Source organism: Diadema antillarum, unplaced genomic scaffold (genome assembly GCF_040938485.1).
Source record: "Diadema antillarum isolate AM-2024a unplaced genomic scaffold, OU_Dant_1.0 scf00000168, whole genome shotgun sequence".
In the NCBI taxonomy this organism is placed as follows: domain Eukaryota; kingdom Metazoa; phylum Echinodermata; class Echinoidea; order Diadematoida; family Diadematidae; genus Diadema; species Diadema antillarum.
The window spans coordinates 394,803-414,725 of NW_027271057.1; the positions used below are offsets into that span (position 1 = coordinate 394,803).

The window sequence follows — 19,923 nt, forward strand, 5'->3', positions numbered from 1 at the left end:
AACAGAGGGGATTGGGGTCTGAGAAATAAAATTGATACATGTACAAACAATGTATATAGAGAGGGGGTCTTAGAAACAGAAATCATGTGATATGAGGGAAGTCAAGAGAGATAGAGAGAGCTTGTATTTGCAACAAATACTTATGATGTATGGAGAGACGGGAGAAGAGAAAGACGTTTTAGAAATAAGAGAGTGAGGGGGGTCTGGAAGACAAATACAGTACTTTTGACACAATGTACTAATTTGAAAATGAGAAAAAATTCAAACATTTTCCAATGTAGTTATGATGTTTATTCCATTCAGGTGTCATTAGATTTAAGCGATCATGTTATTTCACAACTCTCTGGTACATGTACATGCACATGTACCAGCCTATTCCATAACTTTCAGATTTTTTGTTTTGTATTGTTTTGTCTTTCGCACTCTCACTCGTTTACATAGTACGTACGTGGACTTATTGGATGCAGGTCTACCTCGGCAAGCTAAACTTTCACAGCGCGTACAAACACTGACTGATGCACGTGTACGAATCGAATCGGTGTGTACCATGGAGTTCTCTGTTCGCAACCCGAGCGGAGTAAGCATAGATGCATCATGAGCGGTTTCATTGAATTAAATTGCGAAAAACCACAGGCTTGCGTGTAAATAAAAAATACGCATCCCGGCTCCACAGGCTTACGCCTTGTCAAGAGGCTACGTTCTACGTTGCGATTTTCGAACGAAAGGTTGGGAACTACTGTACTGATGACCATCTACAAGTTACATCATGAGTAGTAAAGGAAATTACGGGCAAAAGAAGGTAAATACCACTGTGGATTAGGCACGGATTCTGATGCCTCGTGTTGCTTGTTGATTTATCGAATAATCTTGTGCCTAATCTTGTTATTTCCCATATATTACTAGATGTTTCGACGCACCAAGCGACATCCCAATGTGCAATAGTCCCGCGCCTTTTTAGCCGAGTTGCATCTTTATGACGTTCAGCTCTGTGCACTGTGCATGAGCAACCGTCCGTAGGTCCATGTACCTCGGCCTCGCTGCGAGCAACCGACCAGCCTGCACGCAAAGCGCAGCCCACACTATAATAAATGTTACTGAGTATTAAAAGTAGAGGGTCTTTTCTGACTACTTACTGTGTCTATGTACTTGTAGATCGGTAATGCAATGATGGAGTGCTTCGGGGTTTGATTGACCAAGACTGTTGTTACGTAGAGTTCTCAAATATCCAGGGCTATCGCATATGGTCCCAAGAGACTATTACTAGGTAACTGTTAATAGACTGAAGAGTGGTTGAACATGAATTTGCAGTTTGATGTAGAACCTCTAAAAGTGCATTTATTTTTTAGCTCCAGTGAAGATCCATATAGCGACAGGGCCGGGCTGTGTAAGTAGTTGAAATGGATGAAATAAGTTCGTAGATCTAACTGTAGACTAACTTATTTAGAGTATCTATACACAGCCCAGTCGCTGTACGTAGCTATACGTAGCGACATGCGACAGGGCTGTACAGGCGGGACCACCATTCACCAACCACGAAGAGAGTTCAGCAATCGGATTCCGATCGCTTGAATTTTGATACTTAAGATCGTTTTTGTCACCTCAAACTCATCTGATACAGTTCGGGAAACCCACTCACAAGGGGGGCCCCTCCTTATAAGTAACCCGTCCCCCTTATAAGTAATCCCGTCCCCCTTATAAGTAACCCCCGGGGCACCCCTTATAAGGAGTCTCCACGCTTTTTTGCAATGCAACGCGAAAATGAAAGGACTGCGGCAATTCGCTTGATTATGTCCATAAAGCTTCACAAGTTTCCTAGTTACTCACGAAATTTGAGCAAAATCGGTTTGAGGCATCATATCTAAAATCATGGATTTAAATGCGATGTCAAACGACCCATGCGAATGCTGAAATGCGAGCGATTACTGGCGTGAGTGTCGCCAGGCGCGGCGGCGCGGCAATGCTTGAGTGCAGACGTGGCGACTGAGTGTCCGTACTCAGTAGATCGGTCGTTTGACATCGCATTTAAATCCATGATTTTAGATATGATGCCTCAAACCGATTTTGCTCAAATTTCGTGAGTAACTAGGAAACTTGTGAAGCTTTATGGACATAATCAAGCGAATTGCCGCAGTCCTTTCATTTTCGCGTTGCATTGCAAAAAAGCGTGGAGACTCCTTATAAGGGGTGCCCCGGGGGTTACTTATAAGGGGGACGGGATTACATATAAGGGGGACGGGTTACTTATAAGGAGGGGCCCCCCTTGTGAGTGGGTTTCCCGAACTGAATACAATCTTCAATAATGAGACTCTAGACTATAGTCTATAATAATATAAATGTAGACCTATGCTATCAGTATTCAAATTTACATTATGAAACTTATCGAAATTGATGATTACATCCAGCATGTCCAAAGGGTACATCATCTTTCAGTTCGTGCCAGGCCAATAATATCGGGAGGTCACGTGATGTGAATGCCCTTTCAAATCTAGGTCGCGCTGTCGACCTAGATCTACACCATACGATATAGGTTCTGTAATACGTTCTCAACGCACACGCCGCACTCGCTGAAGGCGCCATTTAGAATTCTGCAACGATGAACCCCGACGGTCAAGAATTGCGGCAGAAATTGTCATTTTTTTGTTCCACGGACTTATCGCAAGGGCTCTCTATGGACCCAGTGTGGCGAACAATGCTTCTGTAATACAAGCATGCATCTAACGTGAGTAACGTGTTCTGTTTTTAGAAGAAAAGTATACATTTTCATAAGTGTTGCTGTAGTTGTGTTGAGGTTCCCCACTTTGAAGCTGCATACCTCGCCTGTCAGACGCTGTTTTCGTACAGCGTAATAACAGCGTCTGGTCGGGCTAACTTTAGACCTACCATGGTACTACTAGACCTAGATTTAGATCGGTCTAACTGCGACCAGCCCCAACTCTATGTGTAAAAAAAGAGCGCCCTGGGGTTTAACTAGACCTACAACTAGTAGAAACCCAGTCACTAGAGTAAATGAGGGAAATTGCACAACTGTCTGTAAATCATCGATGGTAGTCTTGCTGATAAAAAGAAAACATATATCAAATTCAAAGACTGAGAAAAGAAAAGGAAAAGAAGGAAGGACAGGAAATGCTAGTTTAAGTAGTTTAATATACTAGATGTTTGATAGACCAGGGGCTCTAGGCTACTAGAATAGGTGTCTAGCTACGTCAACAAAAAAAAAAAAAATGCTAGACAAATGTTGCTAACAAATCACATTGGTCTTGTTCATCAGATTTAACCAAAAGTCATAACTGTATGAAGCGAAAATTATCCCAGTGTTGAGTGTTGAAATATTCGTGCAACCTGGTAGTAGGCCCTATGTCTAACTAGCGTGAAAATGAAAGCATGCGAATGTTTTTGCATGCCATATATTCCAGTACCCGTAGTTGGTGTCTGGATTCTGTGAAATTAAAAACACACCAACTCTTCTTACCCGGCTGAGCATGAAGAATTAGTCATGGGAAAATATTCACATTTAAAGTATACAGTTAAAATCATGGAGAACAGTATCACTTTGCAGAAAAATAGACATAAAATCAGATTCGGTTAATTTACTTCAATTGCATTTGCTTTTCTCGCACACAAAAGGAAGTTTATCTCTTTATGACATGCTCTGAACATGCGTTCAGAATAGTTTGATTCGATGGAGAGTGCGCACACATGGGTAAATCATGAATTTGGACCCCAAATTATACTTCATGAATGAAAGGTGGTCTTCAGCCTTTGTATAGTCTACTGCAGATTTCAGCTGTGAACGGCCACAGAAATCTACATTTTCCCAAAAACATGCTCATATGTGCATCTCCTTTGAACCTTGAACAAGTACTCTCCCACAAGCAAAGACGCTGTCCTGGAGAGGGCTCTGCTGTGGCAGTGTGCTGTAGCATGTGCCTGTGGTGATGTGAGCTCCAGTGCATCTGGGTACAGCCTACAGGTGCAGGTGTTTGGTGCAGGTGTGCCTCTCATTGATTACAGCATTTTGAGGGTAGGGGCAGCGCTATCTAATGACAGGTAGGGCTGCACCCCTAAAGGTCATCAAAGTAGCTTGGTATGTTACTACTTTGGCAGGGAGAATGTTCCATACTTTTGGCTCTGGGGTAAAAACGTTAAAGGTGGCAGTTGACTGTAGAGTGTGGTTGGTGATGTGACAGGTTGTGGTTCCTTGTGTTGTTTTGTGCTTATCTGATTTCTTCTGGCATGGCTATGTTGACAAAACCATAATGAATGGATCTTGTGCAACATCTCCAGGGCTGCCACCTCTCACTCATTGAGAGTGAGACTCATTTTGGTCCTTTCTCACTCTAAAACTTTATTTCATTTGCATGCATTTCTGTTGATCTCACTCATTTTGACTCCTAAATTATAGCATTGGCCTATGGGAGTCTCACTCTAAACTAGTTTCCAATGTTGGCAGCCCTGCATCTCAGGATGATGTGGTAGTGTATACATCCTAGCCAAGAGAAGAGAGCATAGAGCTGACAGTGGATTCCCTTGAGTAGTCGTGGAACGCACCCACCTGGCTGCTTGGCGCTTGATATTTTCTAGTATCAGGCTGTCTTTCTGGGTATGGATTCAAGGTGCAAATTGCATACTCAAGCTGAGGTCTGACAAGTTGGTTATTTATGCAGCTACCTTCACCTTGTTACATTTGCCTTAGAGATCTCCGAATGATGCCAAAAGTTCTGAAGGCCTTGGCCTGGGTTTTCTGGATGTGTACACCCCAACTCAAGTCGTTGGTAATCATGACACATGTACACAGGTACTTGTAGGATTTTGTCTTTGGTACCCTACCACGGTACCTCTTGCCCATGCATGGTGTAGGAGCATGTCATGGGTTTACACTTGAGGGTGATGGTCATGTGTGCACACTTCTTGATGTTGAAGGCCATGTCCAATGGATGTCTCTGCCCATTTTGTTAGGGTTAAAAGGTCTTTTTGGAGGAGATCTTGATCATCCTTCGATCTGATGCATCTGTATACTACACAATCAACGGCAAAGAGCTGGATTGGTGATGAGATCTCATCACAGATGTCACTGATACAGGGTAAGAGCACCAGTATTCGGTCAGCTACTGGTATTCAGTCACTTTTCACTAGTCACCAGCCAGTATGTTCAACTGTCACAACACACGCAAATCACATCAATTCACATACTTGCACACTCATTCACAACAGGAAACTCCCGTAGCCCCCTCCAAAACTCCATCCAAAATCCCGAATTTTACCATCAAAAGTGCAGAATTGGTACTACTTTCCCAAAGTGCGCACGGATAAGGCCCAGTTTTAAGAGTACAGGTTGCCAAAAAAGCGCTAAAAATCAAGAAATAGGCCGTTCTTTCACAGGATTTTTTGCTTATCGCAAGCTTGGAGTGTGATGGTATCCTCAAAAACGCAAAAGAAAAATAAAATTTCCGTACGTGCCGATACAGTGTCTCAATGTACAAGGGTTGAATGCAAGTGCCGAGTCCCCAGTATTCGGTCACCATCGGGCAGCGCAACGTCCCTGATGCAATTTTGCGCCAACGAGGTAGCGCGTGCGCGCATTTTTCAGCTGCCTTGAACATGCATTGACTTTGAACGTGCATATCGCGTGACTGAATACTGGTGTCGGTGACCGTATACTGGGGAATTTTCAAGGTGATAAATTTTGCATGAAATTCTGTGTGATATTTAACAAATTGAAAATTGAGATTAAAGAAATTTGATATATTTCACATGCATTGCTGTAGATATGATGTATGTATGTATTATTTTAGTTTGAAAAAACTTAAATGACTGAATACTGGGGATGTTACCCTAATACTGGGGATGTTACCCTACATCAGGAAAAGGGTTGACCCAAGGACCGACCCTTGTGGCACTCCAGATAGGACTTGAACAGCTGAGGATGAAGAACCATTGACGGTAACTGTCTGGGACCTTCCTGACAGAAAACTCTGGATCCAGAGCAGAGTATGGCCATGTGCACCGTAGAAGTCCAGCTTGGAGATGAGCTTGCGATGGGCAACCTTATACCACCAAATGCCATTTGGTGGTATGTTGGCTCCTCATTCATGAGTATACTATTGTACTGTGCAAGAAAACCTTACCACTGTGCCTGTAAACAATTGAACGTCATACGATGGGGCTGAATTCACAAGTATGAAATAGAGTCTTATTGCCAGGCCCAGGAACATGTAGGTGGAGGGGGAAATATCTATTTTAGTAGATCCACAGATGGTGGGGCCTACAACGTACAAGCTTGTATATCACAAACCTATATCAAAGATAGATCTATCCAACGCTATTAACTCATTTTTTATGGGAACCTGTACATATCAATGTACAAAAAGGTTCCCAAAATGGGCAATTCTATGAGAAATGTCCACTTTAGTTTCACTTACTCTATAAGCTGTTATTTTTGCGAGGGTTTTATTTTCGCGAATTTCACGAGCTTTGGGCTGATCGCGAAATTAAAGACACAGGAAAATATTACCCTGTCATACCTTATGTACAAATTGATGACAAAATGCATCCAACGCTTGCCGGACCAGAACGCGGCTGTTACACCGGCCAGTATGTATACATGCTATTACTAGTACGCTAATTAATCCACTAAGTACTGCACTGTTTCATAGTAATCATGCCTTGGTAATTTGTGTACTGTATATGCTTTTCGCCAGCTTTTGGGCAATTCCATTAAGCCACAGTGAGGAAATTGGCCTCTTCCGAGAGATAAACACTTCACTTCAAAGTAAGCCTAATAGAACTACCTGTACTAGTACAGGGCTCCAGTTTTACAAATACAGTTATGCTCTCTGTGATTGAAGCGTGCTTCCCTGTCTTATCATGGACTCGCCCTACATACATTTTGTACATGTCACGCTAGCGCGGTCAATTCCTTTTTTGTTCAGCAAGTGAAAAAAAATCCCTTCATGTTCAGAGGGACTCGTAATCAGTAAATTATACAATGTTGTCACCAACGCCTATTTAAGGTGTATACCCATTTCAGTCTGATGGGCGTGCCTGATTGTGTGGCTTCTGGAAGTGCAGTACGATGATAAACATACATTAAAATGTGCAATCTCCGTGCTACGTTACCCTATGGGTAATTCCATGAAGTTGGGGCAGTGTCCATGTAGCATCGTGATATTTGAAAAATACATTTCAGCATAACTCAATATTAATTATGCTATACATTTATTGTTTGTAGGCTTTACATTTGCATTGAGGCCACACATTTTCCTGGAAATTTTGTGCCATTCAGACTCAATTTTGATATTTCCTGTACACAGTTTTAATTTTAAAAGAAAATTACAAAATGTATCACGATGCTACGCGGTGCCCTTTTTTGTTACATTTGGTGGACACCGTGTAGCATAGTGACACATTGTGTAATTTTCTTGTAAAAGTAAAACTGTGGAAAATAGAGTTAAGATATTTAGCTATCTAGTAATTATGCATATTATATCAAATTTTGGTCAAGCTAATTGCATTAATTTGTCTTTTATGACCAGATTTTAACTATCACAATGCTACATGGACACGTCACGATGCTACAGGACACCGTTACATTTTTTTCAAATAACTTCATCAAAATTGAGTCTGAATGGCACAAAATTTCCAGGAAAATGTATGGTCTCAATACAAATGTAAAGCCTATAAAGAATATGTATAGCATAATTAGTATTGAGTTATGCTAAAATGTAACACTTTGTGCCCCAACTTCACGGAATTACCCATTTTTAAACGAACACTACTGTAGCTCGACATGGTTGGGGTCCCCAAAATGGGCAATTCTATGTGGAATGTCCACTTTAGGTTCACGTACGCTCTTAAATATTCTCCAAAGGTAACATACATATTTTCATTTCATTTCATTTTATTGTTTCTTCATGGTACAAATAATCAACGAAGTCATGGTGACAGAGATATGATATTTTCATTTTCCGATAGTTGAATCTTTGTCACAACAAAACTTTGGTATTTTTTTTTCAGTCTGGGAAAATATTGTATAATGTGTCACAATGACACAGAAATTTGACTATTTTTCAAGAGGTTAGTTTTCCTGTCTGTCCATATGCCCTGGAGGTCTTTTCAGCATTTAAATTGTAGTTCAGTGTATGTCAATGGAAAATCAGAATCAATTTTCGTAGCATTCATCAATTTTTGACCCATTGACCCTCAAAATTGTGTGATTTTTGTAACACTAGAAGTGTCTTGCCTGTTACGCTTTTTACTGTAAGTTTTCATAGCCAACAGGAAATTTGTATGAAGTTACTGCAAATTCATTTTCTACTAGTATATACATTGTATGGCTTTGCTTCGCGAACAAAGATTTAAGGAAGTCCACGTCTGCTGCAGGCTCGAAAGTGACTGATGAGTCTGATGCGGGACAGACAGGCACGGTTGCAGCGGTTGCACGGGAAAGTCAGTTGGTTGGTGATGGGTGTTGGGTTTTTCCACTGTTGTCTTTTTCTGTTGAGTTGGGCCCTGCGATCATCCGCAAAGGCGGCTGTTGCTCGTCGAACAGTAAGGCGCCAAGATGTGCAATTAGAGGCAATAGCAGCCCACCGTCGTGATCGATGTTGCACGTGCACAGGGTTTTTTTCAAGCAGTCCTTGTATCTCTTCCTGGGTCCACCTCTCTCCCAGTGTCCAGAAGAGAGCTCACCGTACAGCATGACCTTCGGAAGGCGATGGTCTTCCATTCTCAAGACATGGCCAGCCCAGCGCAGTTGAGTTTTCATCAGTGTGGCTTCGATGCTTGTAGTCTCTGCCAGCTCAAGAACTTTGATGTTGGTGACAAAGTCACTCCAGTGGATGTTTAAGATGAAGCGGAGGCATCGCTGGTGGAAGCGCTCAAGAAGGCGTAGGTGATGCCGGTAGAGGGCCCATGACTTGGAGCCATACAGGAGAGTTGGTAAGACAAGGGCTCTGTACACGCTGATCTTTGTCTGTTTCTTCAGGTGATTGTTTTTCCAGACTCTGTCGTGCGAAAACCACACTGAGATTCTGGGAGAACACTTTCTGCGACACTAGGCGTTAGACTATTGAGAAGAATTCGAGCAAGGATTTTGCCCGCGATGGAAAGCAGTGTGATTCCTCTGTAGTTGGTGCACTCTGATTTCTCTCCTCTGTTTTTGTACAGGGTGATGATAATTGCATCCCGAAGATCTTGAGGTAGTTGGCCTTGGTTCCAGCAAAGCGTGAAGAACTCATGAAGCTCGTTGTGTAGGGCTTTTCCACCAGCCTTCCATACCTTAGGGGGGATTCCATCCACACCTGCTGCTTTGTCGATTCTCATTTGTTCAATCGCTTTAAGTGTCTCCTCGAGGGTAGGGAACTCATCCAGCTCAGGGTTAAAGAGCTGTTGGGGAATCTGGAGCAGGGCAGATTCTTGTACTGTGCGGTTGGCACTGAAAGACTGAAAGTGCTCTGACCATCGGGTGAGGATGGAGGTCTTGTCGTTGAGGAGAACTTCGCCGTCTGCGCTACGAAGAGGACTTTGAACTTGGCGTGAGGGACCATAGACAGTCTTCAGTGCCTCATAAAAACCCTTCAGGTCGCCAGTGTCGGCACAGAGTTGAGTTTGTTTGGCAAGGTTTGTCCACCACTCATTCTTGATCTCTCGAAGTTTGCGCTGAAGGTGACTGCATGCAAGACAGAAGGCACTTTTTTCCTCTGGACAGGATGGATTCGTGAGATGAGCCTAGTGGACAGATCGCTTCATAGCCAGTAGCTTTTTGATTTCCTGATTGCTTTCGTCAAACCAATCCTTGTTCTTCCTGGAGGAGAGTCCCAGTACCTCTTTTGAGGATTGTTGTATGGCTGATTTCATCCTAGCCCAAAAGACTTCAGGAGAAATGTCCTTGAATTGGTTTTCATCTTCAAGCCTTGTTTGGAGATTCGTCTGAAAATTACATCTCACTTCAGCTGTCTGCAGGTAACCAACATTGAATTTCTTCTGATGGGCCCCTCTGTTTTTCAACTTGGGCTTGTAATGAAGGTTTAACTTGCAGCGAACGAGCCGATGATCAGTGTGACATTCAGCACTGGGCATAACTCTGGTGTGAAGCACGTCATGTTGGTCTCTCCTGCGAACCAGAATGTAGTCCAGTAGATGCCAGTGCTTGGACCGGGGGTGCATCCAGGTAGTCTTTAGACTGTCCCTCTGCTTGAAAAGGGTGTTTGTGATGACTAGTTGTTGTTCTGTGCAGAACTCCAGCAGGAGGCGTCCGCTGTCATTGCACTTTCCGACGCCATGTTTACCAAGAATTCCTGACCAGGTTTCTGAGTCTTTCCCAACACGGGCGTTGAAGTCACCAAGGATGATAACCTTGTCGTCTTCCCGAACTTGTTGGGAGAAGATGCGCAGATCAGTGTAGAACTTATCCTTTTTGGCTGGTTCCGCCTGAAGGGTTGGGGCATAGACACTGAACAGAGTGATATATTGACCATTGGGAAGGGAGAGACGCATGGACATAATCCGGTCAGAGTGGCCTGTTGGAAGGTTTTCGAGCCTGGAGGCGATGGAATTCTTGACCATAAAACCAACTCTTGATAGACGTCGTTCACACTGAGGCTTGCCAGACCAGTAGAGTGTGTAGCCCACGCCATGTTCTTTGAGATTACCTTCATCTGCAAGGCAGACTTTGCTGAGAGCAGCTATGTCTATGTCAAGTCTGGAGAGCTCATGAGCGATGAGGGCAGACCGCCGTTCAGGTCTGTGGCCGTCCGTATCCAGCATTGTTCTGACATTCCAACATGCTACACACATCGTTCATATTTACGGTGACATAGTGTCGATCCTACTCCGTATTTTACAGCTTTTGTCTATGGCCATATTGATACTAGTACATTGATAAGTTTTACGGTATCGGTAATTTAGTAATGATACCTGTACATCGCGTATTCCAGCTACTAGGTTGGCTGTTGGTAGCTTGGTAGACTGACATCGGTAGCATACAGCAGTGCTGTTACAGCGTTGTCTATGGCCAGATTGATACATCGTTACTGCACAAGGCCGATGTAAGTTTATTTCATATTTGCAGCTTTTGTGTATGTCCAGATTGAAAGATCGCTCATTTATCCGTAAGTTTTAGTGATTGCTTACCTTCCAAACGTCGATGGGCATACATGGCCCCAAGTTGGCCTTATAAAATTGGGTGTACATGACGGATTTTTTTCTGTGATTCGACTGTACCCATGTATACGACGCACCCCCGATTTTCAACATTTTCCGACGAAAAAATAGTGCGTCTTATACACGGAACTTTACGGTAAGTACAAAGTTTGTACTACATTACCGTGCCAGATGGGGAGCAACTTATTATGTGTGTGACGTCATGAGCAAAAGCAAAAGCCTGCTAACCAGCGTTTATTTGTAGTTGCGGAGATCTATATAAGGATGTTACAATAGATTGCATTCATTACGTAGAAATTTGTGCACATCTATTCAGCGTATTTTAATTTATTTCCTACTTAGTATCGTTGAACGCAACGTTCAAAGTACTTTTCCAATAAAATTAAACAGAAACGAGTTAGAACCTGGACAGAAAAGAAAAGACAAATCGAACAAGAGAGTGAAAGGAATAGCGCAGAGAAGAATGAAGAGTTAACCTGCCTTCTCCTGTACCGCAGTACAGGGTTACACCTTTCCCGTCAACAAGAGGGTGAAAACCGTCCCGTTAACACCGGTGAAGTCTTGGCCTTTCCTGGGGGCGGGCGCCTTTACCCTACCTACCCACGTATAACTAGTCTAGCAAACAGGAAACTCATCGAACTAGGAAGACCAGTGTTAACCTTAGACACCGTACATTGTTTACTCAATCATTTAATCTTTGTTTAATGTATTGTTTTGTATAATGTTGTGTAACTTAAAACCATGATTATTTATTTCAAAATATTCATCCATGCTTTATGATACAAATAGACAGATGTTTGCTTTGTTAGATAAAGAAAAAAAACATTAAACCTAAAGTTGAATTGAAAAAGTAAGGAATGTTGGTATAAGGAGCGAGGCAGCTTTCAAGAAGCCCGTTTCCAGTGGAGGCGGTTTTGCATGCTGAGTTACCATGCTAACCAAAATTGAAATGATTACTAGTACAAGTGTATTAGCATAAGACAGTGCATTTGACGTCATAATCACAAGCAGTACTACAGGCGCCTGCTAACCAGCGTCTAGCTACATGCAGGCCTTGAAATAGGATTTTGGAGAGGCAAGGCCATTTAGAAAAGGGCACTTTTTCCAAGAAGCCAGGGCACTAAGGTCAGTCAGAGGGGCACCAAGGCCACATTCGAAAGGGCATGTTAGGTGTTTATACGTGATGTGAATGCCCCATAGAGCTGTATGCTATTGACCGTGCGTGCTGCTACACTCCAGCAGCGCACGCACGCATAAGATCTCTCCGCAGCATAGCAGATGACGTTAGGCAGTAGGCCATACGCAATACGATGTAGGTTCTGTAATACAGTACGTTCTCAACGCACACGCCGCGCTCGCTTTGGAGCACCTCCGGCGCCATTTTGCTTTGAGCATGCGGCGTTGGCGCGGGTCGCGTCGGGCGGGCATGAATGCAGAGCGAGAGAGACAGCAATGCTCGCAGCCGTCCGACAGGCCTGGCATTTTTTAGCATGGCTTGCGACCACTTGCTCCGGCCCAGCACCCGCCGCTGCCTAGCTAGTAACTCTATGGCCGCTGCGCTGCGGAGGCAGTCGGGACGGTAAAAGCCGGTCGGGTGTAGACACATGTACGTACACGTCGTCTCGTATCTCGGAAAGATACTTTGAGTTTGAATCAGATATATTGGGACGCGAGTGAACTGAAGGTATGATATTTGAGTAGACTTTGAGAAAGGGCATATTTTACGTCATAAATAATAACTTTCATTCTAAAAGGGCACCACTGCCACAAGAAAAAGGGCACATTTTTTTTGGCCGTAACTTTGATCAAGGAAAAAAAGGCATTGCGGCCAACGAGAGGGGCACCGACGGCCATGGCCGTCGGTGGCCGTCGGTTTATTCGAGGCCTGTACATGTATGCGGTACTAGTACTAAATGTTGATATCTATAGTGACGTCATAGTAGGCTGTATTCCTTGCGTAGGATTATTTGCGCGTCTATTTAGCATATTTTTGTTTATACTTGTTATTGTTGGACGCTACGTTTATTATACTTCTTCGACAAAAAACGGCCAGAAACAAATAAAAAACCCGGAAAAACTCGAAAACACTCAAGTTACGTACTACATACCAGACATCAGCGGAATCAGGGCGATGAATGCAATCTAGGCATGTGAAAAAGTTCTGATGATGAGGTGAAGAGGTGCTGAAAGCAGAGCATAAGATGGAGCTCTGCTCCAGCACGTCCATCCTCCGGCATGTCCTCCAGTTTCATTTCATGTACTATATTATAATGTGCGCGTCTCCACAATATCATTTCTCCCAGATCAGAACTGAGAGCTTACTGGTAATACAACGTACGTTGTCACTGAACAATTTCCAGTAAACAAACATGAACGCCATCTAGAGACAGTTGATGAGGGAGTGTCCCCTCCGTTACTAGCTCCCCCCCCCCTTGCCTCTGCCCCCATCCCCGGGCCACCCAAAGTACTTGTCTCAACCGATTTCTTATAGTTTTTGGAGGTTATAAAGGAAAGAATATGTTATAGTAATATATTTGGTAGTTTTCAAATCCTCCACATTTAGTATGTTAAGGCCGTGTCACACCGTTCCGGGCAAGCTACGCGGGCTTGTGGCGAGGAGGTAGTTTCCAGCACGTAGAAGATTTTCAGCGGGCGAACAAGAATGTTTATAATTTTCATTCATGCCTTGTCAAAACGTATCTGGGGAAGTTTTGCGGCTTGACTTGTGGGGAAACAAATTTACTCCCCGGAGCTCTCTGCAGTTGGTCTGCACTTGACAGTATCTTGCACGTATCTCGCCTGTAGTTGCCCGGAGGTGCTCACGCAAGTCCGATTTAACCGCAGCCAAGTTTTGAGCATGACCAAAACTTTTTCCGGGTGAGTCGCGGGAATGCCCGGAGAGGTCCACGGAGAGCGCCAGTAGGAGGCCCTTAGCGGCAGCACTTCCCAGGCAACTCCCACGCAGGTACTTCGCAGTCCCGTATGCAGCCAAGATAATGAAATTCTGTGGGATTTCAGTCATTCCATCAGAGGAATTCCTTCACCGAGTTGTCAGCCCCCATGCGACTGGTACAAAGGTCACACAGTATACTCGCAAGTATAATTTAAGTAGAACGCGTCCAGCAAGTAAGACACATGCACTGACTCGCTCAAATCCTGTCCGCCCTCAGGAATGTCCGGTATGCTAGAAAATCCCTACACATAACAAGCCCGAGTAGCTTGCCCGGAAAGGTGCAACAGGGCCTAAACACGGTTGCGGGTAAAAAAATATGCGTGCACACCTCCGGACGACTATGGTTGAGATACGTGCAAGGTACTGTCATGTGCAAATCATCTACGGCGACCTCCGGGTAGTCAAAATTGTTCTTTGCAAGTCGCACACAAGGCTTGCCCGGAAAGGTGTGACACAGCCTTTAAGATTGAATCCCCTCACACATAAATGCAGCATTTTGAGGGCTTTAACAGCAACATCTCTGCTCATTCTTTTGGAAAACAGAATAGGAATAAGATCACTGAAAATATTTTTTGTTAAATGTGTGTATCTAACGTTACTACCGTGACTGCAACACAAAGGAGTTGTGAAGAGAGACCTTAAAGGGGGTGGCTAGTAAGTGATCTGTGGGAAACAGTGGGAATGCTAAAGGATGATTGTTCCAATCCTTGTGGGATTCATTTAAGAGTGTATTATATATCTATTGTTGTGTGAAAATTATTTGCTTCAGAATGGTCTCATAATATTCAAGTAATGTGCAGTTTAATATTTCCAGGTTAGCATGCCTGGTCAGTGACGGGGCATTAATCTGCACATTACTTGAATATGAGACCGTTCTGAAGCAAATAATTTTCACACATCAGTAGGATGTGCTCTTAAATGAATCCCACAAGGACTGGAACAATCATCCCCCAGCATTCCCACTGATTCCCACTGATCGGTTACTAGCCATCCGCTTTAAAGCCCTTGACATCAGTGCAGAGTTGTGGGAGGGCCATGCAGCTGACTGGACCAGATAGAACTGATGATTGCAGTAGCAGGCAAGTGTGCCAAGGAGAAAGAGCACATTCATTGCAAGAGACCAGAGGCGTTGCACAAATGTGACATATCTAGGAAAGGTTGTGTGGTACTTACTCATAGGTCTCTTTATGCACAAAGATGCAGCTCCAGCTGACTGACAGCAAGTATAAGATACTACCTATGGTAATACGTGTATGTGGCCTGACGGAGGCCCATGTTGATATTCCTAAAATTTCTGTTTACTTTTTCCTGCCAAATTTACATTGTATGCTTTTCTTTAACTGAACAGAAGCGTGAGGCAGTACGTCGGCTGAGCCAGCAAGGCAGGTCACCACTTGCAGTCAGGGGAAGAGTTGCTTCAGGTCTTCATCATAGTAGGAGACAAAAGAGCATTAACCAGAGACATGGAGGGGAGGACGAGCCTGACACACTCAGAAGAACTGCAAGAAAGGGTAAGTCTATTTCAAGGACAAGTCCACCTTCATATACACAAGGACTGAGAGAATGCAGCAATATTAGTAGAACACATTGATCAGTGAAAGTTTGAGGAAAATCAGACAATCTGTTCAAAAGTTATTAATTTTGTAAGTATCTGTGCAGTCACTGCTGGATGAGGACACTACTACAGTGTATGATGTCACATGCGTACAACGATGTAAAGAAAATAAAAAGAGAATTTCACAAAACTTTACTTTTTGAATAAAGTGCGCATTTCTTCGACTTGTTACTGATGTATTTTAAGGCTAATACTATTCCTCCAGCCTTCTGAAAGAGAGAAGTCAAGTGTTCTTTCGTTATGCGAGAAAAATGGAAATATGTTGAATTTTCTTTATTCTTTCGTTATATCGTTGTACACATGTGACATCGCAAGCTATAGTAGTCTTCTCTTCTAGTCATGACAGAGCAGAAACTTCAAAAATTCATAACTTTTGAACGGATTGTCCGATTTTCCTCAAACTCTCACTAATGTGTTCTACTGATATTGGTGAATTCACTAAAACCCACATGTCTATGAAAGTGAACTTGTCCTTTAAAGCATTATTACAGTGTAAGCAGAAAGGAAGGAGAATTATTACATAATATATTATATAAGATTCAATTGATCTTCATTAGATTTAAACAAAAATATCTATGATGACAATGTTAAAAGCAGTTGGAAAGTATCTGTTTGTTACAGTCCTTTAATATTAGCAAAAAAAAACCATGTAATTTGCTTGGCACAATTCGGTATTCTGATGGGTTGTTCTAGATGATTTTTTATATACCGTGCATGCTCTATCCAAAATTAGTCTAATTTTATTTTTCACTTAAGCCCCAGTCACATAGACATCCCAGATCACCCCGGATCTGATCCAGAGTGATCCGGGGAGAGACCCGTATTAACGCCTTGGACATTCTTGGACATCCGTGTAGATCCGGGGACATCCGGGAGCCCAACACGGCAACTTTCGGAGGTCAAAAACATCCGGCGTCATCCGGGGATTGCCATGTTGGCAGAGCAATCTTGGATGGTCCGTGTGGCTGCCGTGTAGCTGCCGTGTTGATCCGCGTAGATGCCGTGTTTGTTCGTGTAGATGCCGCGCTCTTCTGGCCTTATCTGTGTAGCTGCTGTGTTGATACCCTGTGTACAGTCATATCAACGCTCGTCGACACCCCATCGAGATCGAAACTATCCCGGATCTCCCCGGATCACCGTGTAGATCCTTGAGGATCCGTGTTTATATGTGACTGCGGCCTTACAGACGAGCAGTCACTCATATGCATTTTTGTAGGAGTTATCATTTCCCTGATCTGCATTTAATCGTAAATGACCAGCCAATAAGGCACAAAATGTGCATTATTTATGCATTTCTTTGATTGTATTGTATGTAGCTGATGATTTATTCAAATTCCTCTTCACAGGTGCAAGTGAACATCACACTAGCCCACTTAAGAACTCAAATCTAGATAAGAAGATTCTAAAACCTGTCGCTGAAGGAGGGGTCTTTGGAATATCCAAAGGTGACTCTTCAGGGAGAACAGCATCAATAGGTCACAGCCAGCATAATGTCTCGGAATCATCGCCCTTTTCTTCTGAAGGCCGTACAGGTGGGTCCTTTGGGTCTGGCAGAATGAGAATTGGACAATTGCGGTCAGGTCGCAAACCAGAACCTGACCATTTTTCTGACCAGGCTGGGACTAGAAAATCCTCTTTCACCATTACTGTGGATGATGCTGGTACTGGTTATGATGAAGAAGAACAAGGTGTTTCTGAGCAATCGCGGCGCATTTTCATGACGGAATCACCTAACAAGCAGTTCCAGAGCCATTCAAAGAGGGGTGTAAAGCGTGACCTCTCACCTTCAAAGTCTTCTGAAATATCCCGTCAGCTGATTCCATTTGATGACCCTTTTAGTTCTGACATTTCAGACCTTGAGACATTTGGTCAAGCTCCAGTCAAGATGAAAGACCCACAAGTCGAGCATGAGGCTAAACAGGGGAGATCTGTTGTGAAGAGAGGCAGCCTATTCAGCCGAGCCTTAGAAGATGCACAAGGGGCTACTGGGCTGGAAATGAAGAGGAGACGTCCAGATGAGTCGCAAACTAGTGGTAAGATTCATATTCAAAACGATTGATACACTTTCATCACTTTCATCTCCACCAATGCTATACCATCCCTTTAACCCGTTGAGGACGAATCCTGAGTATACTCGGCAAGTGTCTATGTTGTAGCAAAATCAACTCGTCCTCAACAGATTAAATTTCAAAAGGCATTTAATTAGATTAGCAGCTGTCTGGTATGTGGAGGCATATAATGCCTGTCTGCTTGTTCATCACTTTAGTTCATACATGCTTGATTATAGCCTCATCAATGAAATAATGTTGTGACATGATTATGATTGTGAAGGTGTAAGTTGCAGATCATCAAGCAAGATCAAACGGCAAGTTTCATATTTCCAACAGTCTTTTATGAGGTGCTTGAAGAAATCCCCTCAAACCTAGTCCTGCAATGGTAATTCTAAATAGGGTACATCATTAAAATACTGTCTTGATACATCTCGTGAAGATAAAGCAATAACAGCTACAATTGTAAGGTCTGAAATCTCAACCCATATCTGCCGATTTATGTGATATCCTGCAGTGAGAGCTGCAATCACTTATCTACTGGATAGTCCTTAGCAGAAATGACTTGGACATTGATGTCATTTGTAGATCATTGTATTTAGCCCTTGAACTCTGACCTAACATCCCACAGTCCTTTGCCTCGCTTCTTGTCACTACAAGTGTGTATTGTTTGGATTTCAGCATTCAAAATGCCAAGTGTGGTTTTCCATACTTTTCTTCTTGTGTCGGTGACATCAATATGAAGTTGAGGGAGCACAGTTCAAGTGAACATGTGTGAAACAGCCTCTGGCACCAATAGGTTATAAACTACATTACATAGCCAGTGGATATGGGTTATTAAAAGTTAGATGTACATTTTTACATTTGACAGAATGCTATGAGTTTGTAAATATTGTTTTGAAACTTGATGCAGTTCTTATTCTTGACAGTAATTCTATGGAACAACTTGGGAAGATCTGAGATTACTAAATACAATAACTCTGTTGTTGCAGATAAACATTGACAGGAAGATTTCTGTTGGATTTTAAAAATGACATTGATTATCTGATATTACTGATATTTTCCTGCCTATGTACAAAATAATGCATTTGCTGATGGACAGAACTATTTTGTTGCCTTGTTTTTTATGGAAAAGTTAACCTGTACATGTTGTATACAAGAACAACTTCCGAGCTCATTAACAACTTTAGCAGATTATACAGCATGGCACCAGAACTACATTGGCATTGTAATCAGGAATGTTGTGATACTTACAGAGTTCGTTAAATGTTGTTTGTGGATGTTCTCATCAGATACAAGTTCAAAAATCCAAAGTGCTCTAAGTACCTTTGCCAGCTCAAAGGAAGTCAAGTCGCTGAACACCATTGTCTGCAAAGGAGTACCAGAGGAACTCAATAATAGGATCTTCTTAGCGAGATTCTTCAAGAAATTTGGTGATGTGAGGAAGGTCACTGTCAGCCCCATAAAGACCATGGCGACTATTTATTTCCAGAACCATGTGAGTAAATTGTAGAGTTACGCGCATGTAAGGAAAACCAGTGTGTAGGTAGCATGTACAGAGCATGATATTAGTCTGTCCTCAAAGAGGGCTGCCAGAGGAAATATTTTGGGTTGTCTGCTTGTGTGTCTGTTCCATGTCTGTCATACAGATTGTAATTTAAGAAAAAAACATTCAGCTTATTTTCTTTTTTTTAATGAAAGTGTATTCTATTTTCTATTTTCCATGTTCCTTTGAAAAGTTGATGAACATTTATCTTTGGCTAAAATGACATTTTCATGTGTAACTTCATCTGTGAATGTAAAGAAGGAATATGATTTTGCAGAAAGGGTAGAAATAAGGAGACAATTATTCACATGAGATGATGGTGAAAAGTCAAAGTAATAGTACCTTTGCCCCCCCCCCCAAAAAAAAAAAAAAAAAAAGAAAAAAGAATTTCATTTCCAACCATTACTGTTCAAAGCTAAACATATCCAGTGTTGATACAAGGTTGCGGACAAGGTAGGAAAAAAAACACACACAATTTTTGTCAATATGCTGGATATCACAGTGGATATTAACGATGATAATGATAATGATAATAATACAATACATTTATATAGTGCATTTTCCTTAATATACATATAAATGCACTCTACAAAGTAATCAT

The 19,923-nt window shown here is 42.6% G+C and overlaps 1 protein-coding gene and 1 long non-coding RNA gene across 2 annotated transcripts in view; both read left to right on the plus strand.

Moving 5' to 3' along the window:
• Positions 1-719: 719 nt before the first annotated feature.
• Positions 720-17,245, plus strand: LOC139722639 (uncharacterized). The gene is made up of 3 exons (XR_011710296.1): positions 720-799; positions 15,462-15,624; positions 17,075-17,245. It is a non-coding gene; the product is annotated as an uncharacterized lncRNA (long non-coding RNA).
• Positions 17,246-17,283: 38 nt separating this feature from the next.
• Positions 17,284-19,923, plus strand: part of LOC139722643 (germinal-center associated nuclear protein-like) — a 128,865-nt gene continuing 126,225 nt past the window's right edge. Inside the window, exons 1-2 of the mRNA XM_071633937.1 lie at positions 17,284-17,761; positions 19,069-19,274. Coding sequence (XP_071490038.1) covers positions 17,284-17,761; positions 19,069-19,274 — 684 coding nt within the window. The remainder of the gene's footprint in view (positions 17,762-19,068; positions 19,275-19,923) is intronic.